The sequence below is a fragment of the Cetorhinus maximus genome, chromosome 9 (genome assembly GCF_964194155.1).
Source record: "Cetorhinus maximus chromosome 9, sCetMax3.hap1.1, whole genome shotgun sequence".
Taxonomy (NCBI): domain Eukaryota; kingdom Metazoa; phylum Chordata; class Chondrichthyes; order Lamniformes; family Cetorhinidae; genus Cetorhinus; species Cetorhinus maximus.
This window is the reverse complement of record NC_135887.1, coordinates 122,262,443-122,283,714: the sequence shown is the minus strand read 5'-3', so window position 1 is coordinate 122,283,714 and position 21,272 is coordinate 122,262,443. Positions and strand designations below refer to the sequence as shown.

General features: G+C 43.2%; 1 protein-coding gene across 4 annotated transcripts in view; it reads right to left on the bottom strand.

Annotated features, from left to right (window-relative positions):
- shank2b (SH3 and multiple ankyrin repeat domains 2b) overlaps positions 1 to 21,272 on the bottom strand; it is a 1,028,817-nt gene that overhangs the window by 28,036 nt on the left and 979,509 nt on the right. For 2 of the 4 annotated variants that reach the window (XM_078549480.1, XM_078549481.1), the window contains 2 exons: positions 20,582 to 20,662; positions 259 to 389 (listed from right to left, as the gene is read on the bottom strand). In XM_078549480.1, coding sequence (XP_078405606.1) covers positions 259 to 389; positions 20,582 to 20,662 — 212 coding nt within the window. Of the gene's footprint in view, positions 1 to 258; positions 390 to 585; positions 646 to 5,155; positions 5,180 to 20,581; positions 20,663 to 21,272 lie in introns of all 4 variants that reach the window. The other 2 variants (XM_078549478.1, XM_078549479.1) reach the window with 2 other exon arrangements.

Sequence of the window (21,272 nt, the reverse complement as noted above, 5' to 3'; positions counted from 1 at the left end):
AACTATCTTGTTTTCATAAGTTGCATTCAGATTGGTAATAGTTGTTAAAGCAAACTACAGGAACTTTAAAGCAAACGTTTAAAAGAATTACATTTAATTGTACTTGGATATGCACTTGACGTACAGGACTACAGATCAGCAGCTGGAAAGAGGGATGAGGCTGTATAACTTTCGTTTTGCTTGGCACAGATACGATGGGCTGAATGGCATCCTTAAGTATCTTAAATTTCTATGATTCTATTGTTTCTGTTTACTCACATTTGCATCTGAAGTGGGAGGGAAGCATCTGCTTGACGGACGCTGTTTGATAGTTGCGACTCTTGAGTCCACTGTCGCATTTTCTGCAGCCCTTGACTGTTTGGGATTTGACACTATTTCATCGAGTTTGTCTGTGGAAAGCAGGAGCAGAGTTTGTTCCATGCTTAGTGATCACCAATGAAAACAGGAAAAAATTCTGCAAACTAGGCACAAAACATTTTCATGCACACAAGATCTTGCTGCATAGTTAAATTCAGCGCAGTCAGAAAGTTGCTGTTGCACAAGATACATGCACTATTCATTTGTGTATGCAGTGATTTTCTTTACTTAGTGTGGTTTGAAAAGCAGTCCTCCTCTTCAAACCCTCTAAATGTGATGGATCAAGATCTATAGTAACGTAGAGATGAAAAGAAGGGTTTAGAAAACAAAAATACTTAGCATTCATTTCAGCTTCATTTAATCTTAGGCACAGCATAAAGAAAGCGACAACATCAGGAAATCTCCAACAATATACTGTATGGTTATACTCAAGAACATTTGCAACCAAATTGGAATCATCAGCAGAGTTCAGTTATTCAGTGAACCATAACAACTGCTGAACAAATAGGGTTAATATTCATTAACCTTCACAACTGTTCCCGATGGAAAGGAATATTTCGGGTGAAATATGCTGCATGTAGACCATAAGCTTGAAACAGGTTCTTAGTATTATAATCTTGGTGTAGCTAGTAACATTTAAATTTTTTTCCAATCTGGAAAAACAGGTATTTAGTAAAAGAATAAAGCCACATGGTTCATGGTTTAAACAAAAGAATTTTTCCTACCCAAACAAAGGACATGATCTACAATAATTACACTCCATCTTAAATAGTAGGTTACGTTAAAGTTAATAAAAATATAATAAACATGATTACTTGCAATCTAAATCTAACGTCTTAACTCCACTTTCCTTTTAAACCCATTAGACTTATATCCCAAAACCCTCAAGTCAGATATTTATCAAAACTTGGAAGAATAACCACTTGGTCTGGGTACAGTATCAATGATTCATGTATGGGCTGAGATTTCTTGGGCCTTCCATTTACTTCAGCAAGGTTGTCCCTTCAAATTTCTTCCAACTCTTCTAAGGTTGCAAACTCCCCGTTCAACACAGACGTCCCTGGCATCTTAAGTGCAGCCAGAACAAGTGTAGTCAGAACTTTCCTGGTTCTAATATTCTTTAACTTTGGAGTTTTTATCTGAAAACTTTCTCAGTCTTCAGCTTGCCTATACCAGAAATTCAACTCACGCCAGTAGAGTTTTTAAACTCTTTTCGCCAAAACCCAGAATTTCAATCAAATTCTGCTGAAAGAGAGGCTTCCTTCAGTCCAGCTTATTTTAAACTCCCGAACTAAACTGCTTAAATCAAGAACCACTCATAGGAACGTATTCACCCAGTGCTGGTGTAGACTTTTATCATCTCCTTAGTTTCAGATAAAATTAAAGAGTTCATGAAGCAAGCATCATATGTTAGATGCCATGGTGCGATTTTGTAAACATGCATTTGTGTTACACATTAGATATTAAGATAGAACAACTGCCTCTGCTTTAGTCATCACCCAGTATAGGTTTCACTATCAACCAATAAGGGAGAGCAGTCATCTTCTGTTAAAATGGGACCCATGCGCCATAACATCTATGGATTTGAAGGTACTCAGTTAGACTGGGAGTGTTTCATCAAAGATAAGTTTCATACTGAATCAGAGTATAGTCATTTTCACCATACATAACTTGTAAATGCAATTTTGTTACTTTAGCAAAAAAATTAATAGATTTTGACTAAAGATCAGGAATATTGAGTGTGAAAGTCTAAATTATGGTAGGTTCATGATTCAATTTGCTAGTGAATGTGTCATTTTAATTATGTTAAGGACAAATCATTCGGATGTGTGTGTCCCTTGACCCAGTACGATATCTGCTGAGGTATAGGGGGTGCGGAAGGAATTGGGATTGTAAACCTTAGCACCTGGAGCCTGGAAGCTTAGCCTGGCCTGGTTTATAAATTTCAATTCTCAGCCACCTATAACTTCAGCATGCTCTAAGGTCACTTGACCTGTTAATGGACCTCTGAAGAAAACTATTGGGAACAGAGTATGTCTGAGTGGGGAATGTTGCAAGGTTCAAGCACAAATCTTATGCTAAGCTGACACTGGGTGATAATGACACTTTAGTAAAATAATATTTCTTGAACATAGAGGAAAGTACAAACATTGCATCAATTGAGAGGGGCACAGGGTAGGAGATAATTTAAGAAAAACTTTTAAAAAATGAATTTTATGACTAAGTACAGTACCAGATGTTAAACATTTCATTGCAAGATATAGGTTTAAATTGCATTTACAACAACCTTCATTAATATTGCACCTTTAATCTAGTAAAACATCCCTAGGTGCTTCACAGGTGTGATTAACAAAATTTGACATAGCCACGTGGCTGATTTTACTCTCAGCAGGTTTGAAGGCAGGGTGAGTTCAGCATGTGGCCTGTCTTATGTTTACCTGCCTGCTTCTGCCCCTACCGCAATTTTACCAGCTGCAGGGATGGTCACCAGTGGGCCAATTAAGAAATTAATACCCACTTAAGGGTCTCATTTAACCACTGTCGGGATTAAACTGATGGCAGGATGGGCCCATGCCAAATGTCTAGCCTATTAGGTTTCCCTGTGCAGGCTGGTGGTGCGTGTGTGTTTGTATGTTTGTGTAAGGGGGTGAGGGCAGGGGGTGCCTCCTTAAATGGCTCCTGGGCCCATTGGTGAGCTCCCCCCACCAAGATGCTGCCACCCTCATGTCCCCCTTCCTCCATGGCCTCTCAAATCCCAGCACCCACCCCACTCGCTAACTTCCCTCCCTGACTCCAAACACTGACAAAGTTCCAATCCATTGCAGAATGCCTGCTCAAGCTCCGAGTGCAGTGCTGGCACTGGCCACATTGGCACTGCCAGTACTCGAGAACTTCTGGCCTCGGATTGGCCGGCAGTTCTGAGGCGGGACTTCCTGTTCCCCGAGGGGCGGAAATTCCACCTCCATTGTCACAACAGCCGATTGGCCGTTAATTGGCTGACGGGCAGCTGATCTTACCCTGGGTGGGCGCATGACGGACCATTTAACTCAGCCCAAGGATTATTAGGGCAGGTGACCAAAAGCTCAGGCGAAGAAGTAGGTTTTAGGGAGAGACTTAAAGGAGGAGAGGTGTGGGGAGAATTAAGAAGGTAATTCCAGAACTTTGGCGTTAGGCGACAGAAGCTACAGCCACCAATGGTGGAAGATACAAATTGGCGATATGCAAGAGGACAAATTGAAGAAGCATTAAGTATCACGGAGGATTGTAGAGCCAGAGGAGGAGGGGCAGTGCCTGGAGGCATTTGAACACAAGGATAAGAATTTTAAAATTAAGACACCACTAAACCAACGGAGACCAGCAAGCACAGGGGTGTGGGTGAACCGGGTTTGGCATAATTTACGATATCAATAAGAGTGATGTTGTGTGAATGTGTGCTGGCACAACAGCATGCAGGAGGTTTAGGAGATAATACAGTATCAGAAAATAGATCACAAATTTATCTTTGGCAGAAATTCACCCAGGTCTTTATATCAAATCAATACGTTAAGAATAACATTTCATCTGCTCCCAATTTAAAACTGAATTGAACACTTTCTAGTGGCTAATTTTAAAGCTACAGCTTTCGAACCTCTCTGTGCGCGTGACCCCTGAAAGTATTGCTACAATGTCAAGCATCTTTTGTTCTGTAGTATTCATTTGGAACAGCAGATATGACTGCCCTATTGAGTCCATAGATACAGCAATTTGTGCAATGAAATCTGACGACTTCATAGAGCTGAGGTCATGAAAGGTTCTATATAAATGCAAATCTTTTTAAATAGGTTCTATATAAATGCAAATCTTTTTAAGTAGGTTAAGTAATAACCAGCTGATTGTCAAATTGAACAAACAATTCAAATACCCAGTAGAATGTTAATATTTCAGTGGAATAATTTCATAAAGCTGCCTTTAGCAAACATAATACACACACATTATAACATTGGGAATTTTATTAAAAGATTTGCTATTAATCACAAATGTGCCTGAACACTTGGATCTTGGTACAAGAGAGCCTTATAACGCCTTACACATTGAAAGTAGGATGTGACTTGCATCTCCAGTTTTGACCAGCAATGTACAATACAGGATGCTGACATTATTAAAGTGTGGAGGTAAGTGACTGTTGGGGGATACTGTTTGTATCCAATTCCACTAAAATAGCAGAGTATCAAATTCAATGCCAGCATGGTAACCATGAACAAAGTAACATCGCCAAAAGTGTTTTGATCATCAATGGGGTTTATTAAGGCAGTGTGTATTTCATTTTGCTTAGTTATATAAATCATGAGTTGCATGTACCCAAATTCCAGAAGCAAAATACTCTGGATGCTGGAAGTCATGAAATAATAACTGAAAAGGGTGGATATAGTCAGCAGGTCAGGCAGCTTCTGTGGAGGGAGAAATAGGATTAACATTTCAGTTCTGACAAATGGTCACAGGCCCGAAATGTTAACGCTGTTTGTTTTTCTCTCCACAGATACTGCCAGGCTCGCTGTGTATTCTCAGCATTTTCTGTTTTTGTCCCAAATTCCCAGAGTCCAAGGAGGCCAATTCCTCTGCCAAGAATGAAGTTCTGTAAAACCCTCCCCCCCCCGCCATACAATAGATAATCACAAGCCTCACTGGAATTTCATTTCGTATATTTCAATTTTCACTCCAACACAAACTAAAATATAGACAATTTAAATTAATGACAAACTTTTAAGTCCTTATCCAATAATTCATTACAACGGAGGATTTTCTGATTTCATTTACTCACCGGTCCTCTTTTTCCGTAAAGTAGCTTGGAAAGTAAAAAAAAAAATGCAAACAGCTTTTTAAATTATTTGAATTCTGCGCAGAGGTTCAAAACCCTGGCATTACATTTTCTTTCTGCTGTTTAATATCAGCGTTATGTTAATGGAAACTTGGCCCAGAAATTTACTGAGAGCTGCTCCCATTCTGCTGTGGTGATTTCACCAGATGTGCGGTGGGACGATGGGTGCAACTCTAGTTTCTGAAAAAATTCCTGAAAGTTACAGCAGAATAGAGGAAGCCACTCCTAGCAAAGGGCTAATTTAACTTTACATTATTTTGTTTTAATTCCAGTAATTAGACCTCAGTGTGTCTCGCTCTCTCTCTCTCTCACATGAGTATCTTATGTTCACAGTATGAAGTCAGGCCCTGAATTGACAGCCCAGCAACAGCGTAGTGTGTCATTTTTTTTTCCCCAACAACATTTGCATGCAGGTGATTTAGGCTGGTTTTGTACCAGAGCGCAGTTACACACAAACTTACTCCACTTAGTTCATTAACATAACCCCACCCTCCCCAGCTCCACACACAAGACCAAGAACACAAGTTTCCAGCACTTAACCCTGTTCTGAACAAGTGTAAATTTACATCCAAATTTTTAAATGCAACAGAACCCAAAATCACTACACTTGGTGTCTTATAGCGGCACTGTATTTTCAACTTTAAAAAAAAAACAGAACCAAGATCTGCGAAATGAACGAAAGCTTCAACAATTGCGTTTTCATAAATATGTCATGCTTAACGGGCTGAAAGTGGTGACTTCAAATTTTGACTTTAGTTAAATCAGTAAGATAAAGAGGGAATGAAAGGAGGGGGGTGATATATGTTCCATGCATTTCTGGGGCCTCAACTCTTTACATTGATCGTTGAACGCCTTGCTCAAGTTCCTGTGTAATACCACATCTACGCACCAAAGCATACAGGCTAAAGCTGCCTTGGTCAGATTAGTTTACGTTAACAGGTATTAGATGTTGCATTTCGTATGGTCATTATTATTGCATCTTATGCCTTGGAGATATGCAGAGATGATACACTCCAGGTTATAAGTCTGTAACAGGAGTCTTACTCAATCCTTTAAAAATGTCTGCCCTCATACATCCAGAACTCACGTGTGTGTGGTGTTTGTTCTTTGTGTGATTAGTTAAGCCTGTGTCTGGTTACAGAGGAAAATAAACTAAACTGAAGCAAGTAGCTGGAAGCATGAGCGCAGCTATTTTAAAAAGCATTGAATGAAACCTCTATAAGAGACATATAATCTAGGGTGAATCATCTCTGTATAGCTCAGAGGCATAAAACACAACAATTAATCAGAGTAAAGCTGGTGGAAATCAGGAAGATCAAGTGAATAACTGGTTTACCATGCTCCACTTAAAAAAAAAACTCAATGGGTATATTGACCTCGCCACTGATTGTGGGTCACTCATGCTAAGGGAGCCAGCAGTCAAAGAACAACATGGAAGAAGATAAAGAGATTTGAATACCAAAGGATTCTAAGCTTAGAAGGGCAAAAACACCATAGAACACGAATGTCATTTGTAAGAAAATGTAGTATAGTGGTTGTGTTGCTGGGACTAATCCAGAAGCCTGGACTAATCATCCAGAGGCATGAGTTCAAATCCCATTATGGCAGCTAAGGAATTTAAATTTACTTAAATAAATCTGGAATAAAGGGCTAGTATCAGTAATGGAACTGGCAATAAATGCTGACTTTGCCAGTGAAGTTCACATCCTGTGAATGAATAAAAAAAGACTGAAGGTTCACAACTGTTAAAACTGACACCCTGGGTACATGGGTAAATTTGACAATACATCTAATCTATCAGATGGTTTATTTGGTTAAGGGACTATATTAGAGACAATCTCTTTGTATACAAATTACATGGGGAAAAACTTACCCCTCCCGTTTTTGGGAGGGGGGTGGGGAGGAAGTGCGGGAGCATACGCAGGCGGGCGCACCTCCAATTGGGGAGGCGCACCACCATTTTATGTGGGCGGGCCAATTAAAGCCCGCCCAGCGTGACGTCCACCAGGAAGCGCTATGCGCTCCCTGTGCAGGCTGGGGGGGATTCCCTCAGCCAGGAGTGCGCTCTTTCGTGCACGCGCGCAAAAGAGTGCACTAATCTCCCAGAGGCTACATGCTGCCTCAGGGAGATCGGCTCCAAATTAAAATTTGCAATATGATAGAAAAAATTCCCTGACATGTCCCCTCAAGTGACACTGTCACATGAGTTGGGACATGTCCATAACTTTAGCTGAAGCCTTTATTAAAAATTTAAATACCCTCATGAAACCTCATTCCACCCGTGGATGAGGTTTCATGCTTTTTCTGAAGTCCGCCAGGGCTCCCAGCCTGCCTGCCAACCTTAAATGTTGGACAGGCAGGTCCATTAATGATTTTAATTAGTTTCTCAATGGCCTCAATAGGCTGTTGACAGATCGGCGGGTGCTCAGCTAACTCGGCTGCGCCCTCGCCGACCTGAAAATGGAAATGACACGGGGTGACATCAGGAGTTCCGTCCAATGTCATCCTGCGTCAATTTACATGTTGGTGAGTGGGCCTCACCCCTGCTCGCTGACCGGAAGATCCTGCCCATGGAAGTCCACTGAAGGGTTGAACTGAATGAAGCCAGCAATGGTTGGGCAATCATAGGCGAACACAATGGGTATTATATTACTTTGCATTTTAGACCTAGTATATTCACTAAGTACGTATTAACATGTTTTTCCTGTAGAGTTGGCTAAACTAATTTAATACCCTTTAGCGCACAGATTGACATTAACAGATGCACGGTTTGAGGAGAAATGCAATGCAAGTAAGCAATTTGCATTATGCTCCTCTTCCAGCTAAAATTGACTTAATAATGCCATTACAAGTTAGTTTACTAGTATCACCTTACTAGAGGAGGTGGCGAATGAGTTACAGAAGCTGGCAGGGAGATCCAAGGCCATAGCAGAAAGACTGCCAGCTAGGACACATTAAGTCTTCATGGTGTTTTTACTGCCAGTGTGCAATTCAACTTCACCAAGCAACAATATACATGAGAGCCACAACTCACCAAGAAGTCGGATAAATTATGCCAACACCTGAAACGAGACCCAGTACGGAGGGGCAACATCAGGACCACACTGCCATGACTGATAAAAGCAGTAATAGTACTTGACAAGACTTTACTCCTTCAAATGAGAGGTGAACCGGTATTTGGTTGGGGTGGACATCACCTCTTACAGGAGTTAAGTACTTCAGGGGATTCAGGATCACAGTGCTTTCCTGGGCTAGTTTCCAATCCCTGCATGGGTTGGAGAGGAATTTCCAAGGGATTTTGTCCCTCAAATTGTCCTGGGTTTTTAAACCTGTTTTTTCACCTCCCCTGGGAGATCACATATGGTTTCTGGCGGAGTGGGGAGTGTATCCTATGAGATACACAAAGTATAGGCATTGTGTGGGACAGACTGGATGGATTAGACTGTCATTGGTTGTATGTTTATATGACCCCTGCCAGGAAATGGCATGAGACTTGATAAGGACCATGGTGGGTTGTAGTTTACCAATCTATTTTAACATACTAGTTAATATATTAAAATCAGCTCCAGCTTGCAGCAACAGGAAAGACTTTGCAAGATTCCTAGATTACAGAGTGCTATTGCGTCTAATCGCTTGCTGTTCATAACAAATCTTGGGAAGAGTTAGGATGCAGATAAAATGCATCAAGAGCATTTTAAGGCAGCAAATAAAGACAGTAAGAGACATTTTAAGTATGCAGGGGTATCATAAACCATACATCTGGCAGTAATCTATTGTAATCGCTCATTTCTACACGAGTAACAGTGACTTGGTTTCAGTACGCGCAAGCAAGAATCGATGCCGTTGAAATCAGTGTCATTAAAAAGCAAAATAATTCCCAGCATTTTTGTGACCATTTGCAGTTTCTTCATGAACTTAAGCTACTATGCTTTCTCTGCCTAATGCAACACCCCGTGTAAGTGCTTGCACAGGTTTAAGGATAGAATACCCGAGATCTGGGTCTGTAGATTGTACAATGCAATGCAATCCATTAATCACAGAGCAATTCATTGTAAAGAATAAAATTATTAGCACAGCACATGGTTATTCATGTAGGGCATGGTGAAAACATACAAATGGTTCATGATTACTCTGCACAACACTGCAGCATCAGGACTCTCAGCCTTCACCTCACATTCATTTACCATAGATTGCACTGTATAAATTGACCCAGCATTTAAGGTGGCCCCGACCGTCAGCATCAAAAACCATGTTTAGGCCTATACTCAGCATATAATTTGACCACCCTCTTCTGCTAAGAAATGCTACAATCACTTTAGGAGTCGGCCTTAATTTTTCAGCTCAGAGGATCATGTATAGGGTTATACTCACCTTCTAAGTCGGTTTATGGGATTTCACAGGCAATACGTCTGTGTTGCCAAGACGATGTGTGGAAGTTTAAGACAGGTCCACACAGAGCAGACTGCACATGGCAAACAGAAATGGGTCCTAAGGCAAAAAGAATGAAGTACACAGCTGGTTTCAATCTAAAAGTCATGACATTTGCTAAGTCATCAAACAACTATGCTGCAGTGAGGGAATTCGACATTAGTGAAAGACTGGTGCGAGGATGGAAGGGAGAATCCACCCTGAAGATGGTGCCCAAGACCAAATGTGCCATGAGAACAGGGACCAGCCACCAGTCTGATCCTGAAAAACATGCACTGGAAAAGGCCTTCTAAGATCGCCGGAATGGTTACATCAACACCATTCCAAGAAACGCAAGGCATATATACGCACCGAAGAGGGCCAAATCAAACCCTGGGTCCAGCAAAGATTTCAGAGCAACAGTTCATTGGTGTAGCCACATTATGGAACCGGAATGTCTCGTGTTGTGGCAGAAAGACCAAGAACCCTCAGAGACTACAAAAAGATCTCAAAAGACCAAAATTAACAGTTTCCAGCGATTCATCATCAAACAACTGCAAAAGCACAAACATCCATAATGTCACATCGGCAACATGGCTGAAACGCCCGTGAATTTTGATATACCCAGCAACCGAACTGTGGAAAGGTTCGAAACACTTCTAGTGAAAACCACAGGATATATGAGATGAGAAGATTCACGATGGTACTTGCCTGTATGGTCCACGGAATAAAATGAAAGCCTATGGTAATTACCAATGTAAAACTATGCTGAAAATCAAATTCCCTGCAGGAGTTTTTGTGCACATCCATGACAATGGATGGGTGAGGATGAAATGAAGTGTGGATCGATAATGTGGAATAGGTGTCCCGGTGGCCTACACAAATAATACAGCCTTTTAGTGTTGGACATGTTCAGGTCCCATACAACTATTGAGATCAAGAGGCGCCTGCAAAGAAATAACCTCCAAATCTCAGTTGTAGCAGAGGTTTTAACATCCGTAGTTCAACCTTTGACGTGTGCCTCACCAAAGCATTCAGGGATCACGTTTGTGCCGAATGGACTAGGTGGTTGACTGATGGAGAAAAAATACCTTCACAAAGAGTAGAAACATATGTGTGCTGACCTACTTGTTTTGTGCGGTCTTGTCATCAAATTATGGGATGATATTAATTCACAAACTGTCATTAGACTGAACAATCAGTGATCAATTCAATAGTTGGAGAAGATGATGATTTGATGTGGAGGGATGATTCCGAGATTGAAAGCGCCAATCTGATCCAGAGTGGGATCCTTACGATGATGCCACAGCCAAAGTGACTCAATGGGTTTGACGAATGGTGTGTCAGATGCCAAAGGCAATGATTTTGGCAGTTTTTAAAACATTTCCATTGTGGTGAAAGGTATGCTTGTAGAATTAATTTGTTCAATGCAACGTGTCACATTGATTTAATTTGAATTACTGTTGGGTTTTTTTTCACATTTCAAAGGAGTGACCACCCACACCAACACCACTGGTTGACATTTTATACTCAGCGTATAAGTCAACCCCTGTTTTTGGGAGGACTTTGAGAGGCGTCAAAAGTCACCTCACACGTTGCAATCTTTGGTAATTGCTAGGAAAACCCACTGCTTAAGGGCCACTTCTGCAGCATTGATTTTCCTACAGTTGCTCTCAAAGACTAAAGTAGGCAAGCCATTGTAAGGAGCTACTGTTTAGTTACCAGCAATACATAGTGATGTTTGGTTGTGGAAACACTTTTTTTAAAAGTTCATTTACAGGGTGTAGGCTTCGCTGGCTAGGCCAGCATTTATTTCCCATCCCTAATTGCCCTCGAGAAGGCAGTGGTGAGCTGCCTTCTTGAACTGCTGCAGTCCATTTGGTGTAGGTACAACCACACTGCTGTTAGGAAGGGAGTTCCAGGATTTTGACCCAGTGAAGTGAAGGAACGGCGATATATTTCCAAGTCAGGGTAGTGAGTGGCTTGGTGGTGTTCCCATCTATCTGCTGTCCTTGTCATTCCAGGTGGTAACGGTCGTGGGTTTGGAATGCTAAGGAGCCTTGATGAGTTTCTGCAGTGCATCTTGTAGATGGTACACACTGCTGCTACTGTGCGTCGGTGGTGGAGGGAGCGAATGTTTGTGGAAGGGATGGCAATTAAGCAGGCTGCTTTGTCCTGGAGTGTCAAGCTTGAGTGTTGTTGGAGCTGCACTCATCCAGGCAAACAGATGACTCCTGACTTGTGCCTTGTAAATGGTGGACAGACTTTGGGGGAAGTCAGGAGGTGAGTTACTCTCCATATGATTCCTAGCCTCTGACCTGCTCTTGTAGCCACAGTATGGCTAGTCCAGTTGAGTTTCTGGCAATTGGTATCCCCCAGGATAAACTTAATCAGGCACTTTAATAACATATATTTGTTTAGTGCCTTTAACATGAATTAATATCAAAATATCTCAACGTACTTCACAGGAGCTTCAAACAAAACGTGACACCAAGGAGCTTTTAGGACATATGACTAAAAGCTTGGATAAAAAGGTAGGTTTTAAGAAGCATCTTAAAGGAGAAAGCTGAGGTACGGAGTCAGAGTTCAGGGAGGGAATTCCAGAGCTAAGAGCTTGGTCAGCCAAAGGCGATCTCCACAATTGATTAAAATTGGGGATGCTCAAGAAGCGAGCATTAGAGAAGCACAGAGGTTTTGGAGGGCTGTGGGACTGGATGAGATTAAAGGAATGGGGAAAGGCGTGGGCATGGGCAGATTGATAAACAGTAGTGAAACTTAAAATCGAGATGTATTTAACTGGGAGCCAATGTAGGTCAGCGAGCACATGGTGGTGAATGAACAGGCCTCCGTGTAAGTCAGACTGTGGGCAGGAGAGTTTTGAGTGACCTTAAGCTTATGGGGTGGTGACTTTGGAAGCCTGGCCTGGAGTACGTTGGAATAATCAAGTCTAGAGGCGAGAAAGGCACGGATGAGGGTTTCAGGTGCAGACGAGTTAAGGCAGAGATACAGGCGGACAATGTTGTGGCGTTGGAAATTGATGGATATATAGTCAGAAGCTCACCTTGGGGTCAAAGATGACAGTGAGGTTGCAATGAATCTGGTTCAGCCTCAGACAGTTGCCATGGAGAGGGATGGAGCTGGTGACGAGAGGATCAGAGTTTGAGTTGGAAAAAGACGACAGTGGCCTTGATCTTCCCAATGCTTAACCGAGGAAAGTTTCTGCTCAGTACTGAATGTCGGATAAGCAGTCCGATAGTCGAGAGACTAGTCTTAATTGTCAAGAAATATTTCTGATGCAGATATGACAAAAAAAGTGCTTCTAAAAGGTTGCCAAGTTGTGCTGATTCATGACTGATCTTACATTTGAGCAGAAAGATGAGGGGAAAACAACCTTCTCAGAACATATCCAGATCATCAGTTGTGCCCAAAGTGGAAACTTTGGGTCAAGGTCCTCGACAGCAGTCAAAGTGGGGGTGGGTGGGGGGTGGGGGGACGTTGCATTTTTTTGGCCATGGCTTCATTCCAGCAGAGGCCCCAGAGCCAATAAGTGCATATTTTCATGGTGTTGCTGAATTTTACAGTACAGATATAGGCCATTTGGTCCATCACACCTGTACTGGTTCTCTGAAAGACTTATCCACTATGTCCCAGTTCCTGTCTTTCCTCACACATTCAGAAAAGAAAAATTTCAGTGGGTATCTTTCTTTTTAAAATCTATCATTGATTCTGTTCCCACGACTGTTGCTGTGTTAGCAACGCCAAATTTAAAAAATGCTCTAATCTCTCCATTACGTCTTTTAAATTTATGTCTCCTAGTTAGTGATTCAGCAGCTAGTGGAAAGAGAATTTCCCCATATATCTTATCCAAATGCCTGAATTTTAAACACTTCTATCAGAGTTCTTCTCAGCTTCTTTGATCTATTCTCACTATTCTCTTATCATTTTTGTATATTGCATAACTAAAGTCTCATTCCTGGCATCAACTTAGTAAATCTCTTCTGCATCTTCTGACTTTGATATCCTTTCTAATTCAAGGCACCCAAAGCTGGGCACTATAGTCTGGCCAATAATTAACATATGTTTAGCATTATATCTTTGTTGCTGTACTCTTAAGCCCTGACTTCAAAAGCCTAGGGTCCCAATTTCTTTAAAAAATGGCTTTATCAATTGGTCATCCATTTGAATTATTTCAGGACATGAGTAGATAGTTCCACTGCAGTATGAGATAGCCCCATTTCCTCCATTGTAAGAGCCTTCTGCACTTTGCATATCTGCTTCCTTCTCATTCACTGCTGCTTCTGGTCTGCCAACAGTGGCCCCCCCATCAATTACTCTCTACACATCTGTCTTGCCATCTGTCTCCCTCCCTTCTAAAATAAAAATCCTTCAAGATGCTCATCCTTGACAGTGCTGTTGCCTCCTCCTATAACTTCTCGCTCCCCTCCTATACACTGTGGATGCTTTATTGGAGTTGTTGTTATCTGGTAAATGCTCAACCGGTTTTGATAATGTAATAAAAATTGAGCTGAGGGTTTGAGCCAGAGCCACAATGATGGCGATTGCTATGCATTGCTGTAGAGTTACGTATTATTAAATAGCTGGAATGCAAAGCACTAGATGTGATGCCTCCTACTCCGCACTCAATCAATAGTCATTGTTGGCATTGGGTTGCTTCCAATGATTCAAGCCAATGTTCTCAATCTCCAAGTTTAACTGAGGATCGAGGTTAATCACTTTCCAAAATCCATCAGTAATTCTTTCAGCAGCTGAATAATGGGAATGTTTATTTTGGCCCCCACAGCCTATTAAATTCTCATTAGTTTCTTTTCCTTAAAAGCATGCTCGGCTTTAGCAAAAACAGCCTGGAAAAGGGCACCAACTGTAGTAAAACTGATGCAACATGTGACTGGCAGAATTTGGAGCCATGGTACAGCACCCAGCACAAGCACATCACATAGTGCGCGCCCTCAAACACATGTCAATACATTCCCAAGTCCATAACCTTTGAACTGTGCATAAAGCTGCCATCAATTGTTTCCAAGTCAAGTTCCAATCCGTCAAATGCATCAGTGTCAATTATGTATCTGAATGACATCAGTTGAACCCCTTGTAAGACCATAAGACGTAGGAGCAGAAATAGGCCATTTGGCCCATCGAGTCTGCTCCACCATTCAATGAGATCATGGATGATCTGATCATCCTCAGCTCCACTTTCCTGCCTTTTCCCCATAACCCTCGATTCCCTTACTGATTAAAAGTCTATCTCAGCCTTGAATATATTTAACAACCCAGCCTCTACAGCCCTCTGCGGTAAAGAATTTCACAGATTGACTACCCTCAGAGAAGAAATCCCTCATGTCTGTTTTCAATGGGGGTTTCCTTATTCTGAGATTATGCCCTCTGGTCCTAGTCTCTCCCAAAAGTGGAAACATTCTCCTGGTACCTACCCTGTCAAGTCCCCTCAGGACCTTATGTTTTAATAAGGTCGCCTCTCATTCTTCTAAACTCCAATGAGTACACGCCCAACCTACTCAACCTCTCCTCATAAGAAAATCCTTCCCTACCTGGGATTAACCAAGTGAACCTTCTCTAGGCTGCCTCCAATGCCAATATATATTTCCTTAGATAAGGGGAGCAAAACTGTTCACAGTATTCTAAGTGTGGTCTAACTGGTGCCTTGTATAGTAAGTGAACATTATTCTGCACTTGATCACTTACTGCTTTGAAGTTTCCCCTGCAGATGCAGATCTTGAAGGTGCTGCTTGATATATGGTATTCTGCATCTGAATAAAATCCAGATACATCCTGCAGTGATGCCAGAAGTCCACTGCACCATATTCTCATTCCTCGGATAAGGGGTCTATCTTATGAAGAAAGGTTGAACAGGTTGAGCTTATTCCCATTGGAGTTTAGAAGAATGATAGGTGATCTTATTGAAACATAAGATCCTGAGGGGACTTGATAGGGTAGGTACCAGGAGGATGTTTCCACTTTTGGGAGAAACTAAGACCAGGGAACACAGTTTAAGAATAAGAGGTCTACCATTTAAGACAGAGGAGGAGAAATTTTTTCACTTCAAGAGTCATTAGTATGTGGAATTCTCTTCCCCAGAAAGCAGTGGAGGCTGGGGACTATAGAGTTTATTCAAAGCAGAGTTAGACAGATCTTTGATGGACAAGGGAGTCAAGGGTTATGGGTGGCAGGCAGCAAAATGGAGTTGAGGCCACAACCAGATCAGCCATGATCTTATTGAATGGCGGAGTAGGTTCAAGGGGTAAATGGCCTACTCTTGCCCTAAGTCCTATTTTCCTATGTTCCTTTTCTCCTCCATGTTTCTCAGGCTGCTGACAGTGGCTCAATGGGTGCAAGTCTGCTTCTGTGCCAACTCCTATTTGAAGGCAGACCCAGTCGGAGGTCAATCCCTTGTCTATACAGTAAACAAGTGACACAAAACCGGCTAGTTGCTCCTTTCCACTTTATTGAGAAAATGACATCCAAAATCCCTAACGACATTAGTATCTGTTTTGGTGTATGAGACAGGTCGTGTGCTTGATACAACAGGCTGTAAAGTGTCTGAAAGGATGGCACTACTTCCTTTGCTCTCCTCATCACAGAAAAAAATCCAATCATTCCACACAAACGGAGGCCATTTGGTCCATTGCTCCCACCTTGAGAGCAATAAAATTAGTCCCACAAGCCCACCATTTCCCCATTGCCCTGTAATTTTCTTTTCCAAGTATTTATCCAATTTAATTTAGAAAATTAGTGTTAAATCTGCTTCCTTCACCCTTTCAGACAGGGCATTCCAGATCACAACTCATTGAGTTAAAAATAAAAAATTCCTGTCAAATGGAAGTATTTACTATGCCTAGTTGCTATATCAAATCCTTCATAACAGGCCTAACAGAAGGGAAAGAAAGAGCCACTGTTTCCTTCCTAACACCAAAACTAAAGCCTGCTATCACCTTAGTGCACATAGAGACAGGAGTAGGCCATTTAGCCTCCTGAGCCTCTTCCACTCAATGTAACTGTGGCTGATTTGCAAATCTAAATCCGTAAACACACCTTTGCTTCATTTTCTTTAATACCTTTGGCTAACAAAAATCTATTAATCCCAGATTTAAAATAAACAACTGAAATCTAGCATTAGTTGTTATTTGCAGAGAGTTCCAAGCTTCTACCACTCTGTGTGCAGAAATGTTTCCTAATTTTAAAGTCTGACTCTAATTTTTAAGCTATGCCCTCTGGTCCTAGACTCAGCCAAAAGAAATAGTTTCTAACTAGGCCATCTTGATATCTTGAAAACTTTTACCAAGTCATCGCTTAACCTTCTAAATTCCTGGAATACAACCTTAGTTTGTGCCATCTCTCCTCATAATTTAACCTTTGGATCATTCTGCTAAACTTATGCTTTTTACTCGGTCAATATATCCTTCCCAAGGTGTGGTGTCCAGCACTACTTACAGTTCCCCTGCAAGTTCCTCCCAAGTTGCACACTATCCTGACATGAACTATAATCGATGCTCTTTCACTGTCACTGGGTCAAAACCCCTTCCTAACAGTACTGTGGGTGTACATAAAGCACATGATCTCCATCAGTTCAAGGTGATTGCTCACTAGCACCTTGTGAAAGGCAATAAGGGATGGGCAATAAATATGTTGGCCTTGCCAGCGACACTCATATCCCATGAATGAATAAAAAAAAGTGTGGCTTATCTTCTGCACCTGCTTTTAGCCTTGATGTACCTCCTATGTAATGGTTTTCAAGGTGTGCACTATGCACGTGCAGACTCCCAAAGTTGCTGTGAAGTAACGTTGACAATCTCGGAGGGCTGATTTATATGAGGCGCCAGATTCCTCGCAGCTCTGACTAAAGAGTCGGGAGAGGGGATCCCACTGAGGGTATCACTGGCTGTCCTGGAGCCATTTGACAATCAATTGGACAGGGATGAGGAACTTCAGCTATGAAGATAGATGGGAGAAGTTAGGGCTGTTTTCCTGAGCGAAAAAAGAAGGCTGAGAAGGAATTTAAGAGAGGTTTCGAAATCATGAGGGGTCTGGACAAAGTAGATAGGGAGAAACCGTTCCCACTCCAGAAAGGATTGGGAATGAGAGGGCACAGGATTTAAAATAATTGGCAAAAGCGACATGAGAAAAAACCCTTTTCACACAGCGAGTGGTTAAGGTCTGGAATGAACTCCCCGAGAGTGTGGTGGAGGCAGGTTCAATCAAAATGTTCAAAATGGAATCAGACGTGTCTGAAAAGGGAAAATATACAGGGTTGTGGGGAGAAGGGGAGGGATGGGGAAATGGCACTAAATGAATTGCTCATTTGGAGAGCTGGTACAGACATGATGTGCTGAATAGCCTTCTGCACTGTAACAATTCTGTGATTATGCAAAGAGGCTTGATGCGGGACTTGGACTTCCACCCTTCTAGGTCAGGACATCCCACCTCAGTGTTGACGGCCAGTGCTTTCCAGCACTTAGGGACTGAGGCCTGTGTGTTGGTTTATGATTTGGGTCAGTGCTTGATGGTCTCGCTAGCTGCCAAGCTGGCAAGCCCTGGTGAGGGGGGTGGGGAGCTGGGGTTTGAGAGGCCATGGGTGAGGGGGAGGAACAACCTTGGGTGAGGTAACACCTTGGAGAGGGCCCTCCGATGGGCCCAGGGAACCCGCTAAAGAGGGAAACCCCTGCCCACCCACCGCCAGCCTGCACAGGGAAACCTGCCAGGCTGGGCATTAGGCGTAGCTTCTCCCACCACTGGTTAAATGACAGCAGTGGTAGGACGGAGCCCTCAATTGGCCCACTGGTTGGGGTGGGTTGCCCAGTGCCAACTCTGACACAGGCATATGTGGTGGGGGCAGGGGTGGGAGGGTAGGCGGACTGCTGGATTGAACGAGCACCACCCCCGAACCACCACCCTACCCACCCCACCAAACCCATTGGTGGAGAGCATAAAATCCAGCTCTGACAGTTTCACAGTTACAACTGGGCCAATATGACCATTGCTCAACATTGCCTCAATCCTGACAAGACTACTGCATGGCATCCAATCCCTTTTCTTTAGAGTAATACCTTAAACTACAGGAGAAATGATTACTTGTCTTGGTACTCAGGTCAATCACTGACTTGTACACATCACTCGGGCTTCCACAGATCATTACGAAGAGAGGAGCACTGACCGAGTATTCTTTCAGTCGAGCGCTATATGCAATTAACTTCAATGAACATTCACGAGCGTGGTACCTCTTTTAAACTGTTCTGACAAGAATCAAAAGGCATATAGTACTTGACACTAAGCAACTGCATCTTTGGAAGCACATCATTCTTTTCAGTTACCCCGCTCACAATTCTTATAATTAAAAAAAAGATTATACACATACCAAATTATGGAGATACCTAGATAGAATACAACCCTTCCTGGATCCATTCTATTTTGAGAGCAGGTTAACTTTTCAAGGTTGGTAAACAAATACAGGGGCTAGTTATACACCTAGCTCTCAAGCATACAGGTATATAACTAGGACTGGAGGCTGGAGTTGTCATAATGCATTCCATATTTTTTGTAGCGTCTCATTTGTCTTTGGGTGAATTTATATTACACAGTGAATGAAGGGACAATTGTTTTCCTGTGTTTAGTGTGGATTTTTAAGAGTTTGGCACCTATCCTGCTGAACACTTAATTTATGCCCTGGTTAGTGAGCGGGGTGAGGGGGGACGGGCTGTTGGGGACGGGCTGTTGGGGACGGGCTGTTGGGGACGGGCTGTTGGGGACGGGCTGTTGGGGACGGGCTGTTGGGGACGGGCTGTTGGGGACGGGCTGTTGGGGACGGGCTGTTGGGGACGGGCTGTTGGGGACGGGCTGTTGGGGACGGGCTGTTGGGGACGGGCTGTTGGGGACGGGCTGTTGGGGACGGGCTGTTGGGGACGGGCTGTTGGGGACGGGCTGTTGGGGACGGGCTGTTGGGGACGGGCTGTTGGGGACGGGCTGTTGGGGACGGGCTGTTGGGGACGGGCTGTTGGGGACGGGCTGTTGGGGACGGGCTGTTGGGGACGGGCTGTTGGGGACGGGCTGTTGGGGACGGGCTGTTGGGGACGGGCTGTTGGGGACGGGCTGTTGGGGACGGGCTGTTGGGGACGGGCTGTTGGGGACGGGCTGTTGGGGACGGGCTGTTGGGGACGGGCTGTTGGGGACGGGCGAGGGGGACGGGCTGTGGGGGACGGGCGAGGGGGACGGGCGAGGGGGACGGGCGAGGGGGACGGGCGAGGGGGACGGGCGAGGGGGACGGGCGAGGGGGACGGGCGAGGGAGACGGGCGAGGGGGACGGGCGAGGGGCGGTGGTGAATGTGGGTTCACTTTCTAATTCTCAGAGTCCTCAGGAGGCAGATTGTTAACTGAACATTCACACTCAACTTCAGTGTCAAACAAAAGCAGTTTCTGTTTGGCTGCAAATGTGTAAATGCCTTCTCTGAATCTGCACTCAATATCTTACCCATGTGGCCAAGGCTACGAAATCGTCAGCGTCTTCTAACATGGTAGAAAATCTGTCAATGCTGTAACCTCGTATACCATTGGACTAATTAATGGAATTATAACCTTTTTAAAGAAAAGGACATTTTAAAAAAGAAAGTCATGGATGGCAGTATAGAAGTCAGCTTACCTCTGTCCACTGGTGACAGCCGAAATAAAATAGGAAGACAGCATTAGAGAAAGAGAGAGAAGGAAGATAGTGAATAGAGAATTCAATTGGCCTGTCAGTCACATTTCAAATTTGAATATTTTCGATAACCAGTTAGGTCACTTAGCATCCAATTTAGAGTTGTAAACTCTATAAAACCACAAGAGGTAGGCTGCAGGTTACACCAAGGTAAATGAGTGTTTGCCGCACACAGCACAGGCCCCTCCAAGGTAACACACACTTCCAGACCAAAACATGCATTTTAAAAGCCGTTTTCTTACCTAGATCTTCAAGTTCTGAGGTCATAGACTTTGAGCGTAGCGTTAACGCGGTGGTTGGTGCTCTTTTTGGAGGCGGAGGGGCTTGTTGGCAAATTAAAAAAGATAAAGTAAAATAAAGATACAATCTTGGAATTCATCTCCTCCCAAAATACACGAGTCGGCAACTTTATAGGCTCATTGCCGATAAAGTGCCTCATCTCCAACCTTCCGGTCGACACCGGTTCAACCATGTTCAATAATAACCACAGCTCCCAACTTTTTGGCCAGCAGCTAGTGGTAATGATTCTGTTCTTGCCATTCACACCTCCTCTACACCCATCTTTTGTATCTTTACTTGTTCCACCACCATCCCCTTTTTACCTTCCACCATCATCCGTTTCGACAATTAACCTTGCTTGCCTTCCACCCCATCAGAGGCCTACCCTTTTATTCTTTCCTTCTCTCCCCTCCTTTTCCCTGTCTTTGTGCTCACTCAATACCTGTTACATTGTAAGTTTATTCTAGTTCTGTTGACAGGGAATCAACCAGAAATGTTAAATTGGTTTCTGCACCCACGGATGGTGCTTGACTTGCCGAGTATTTGTAGCATTTTCTGTTTTTATTTCAGGATCTAGGCAATGCTACTTTGTAAATGTGATAATATTGGCGTGTGGAGAGCCTTCCCAATCTGGTCCCTCTCACTCTGGCCCAT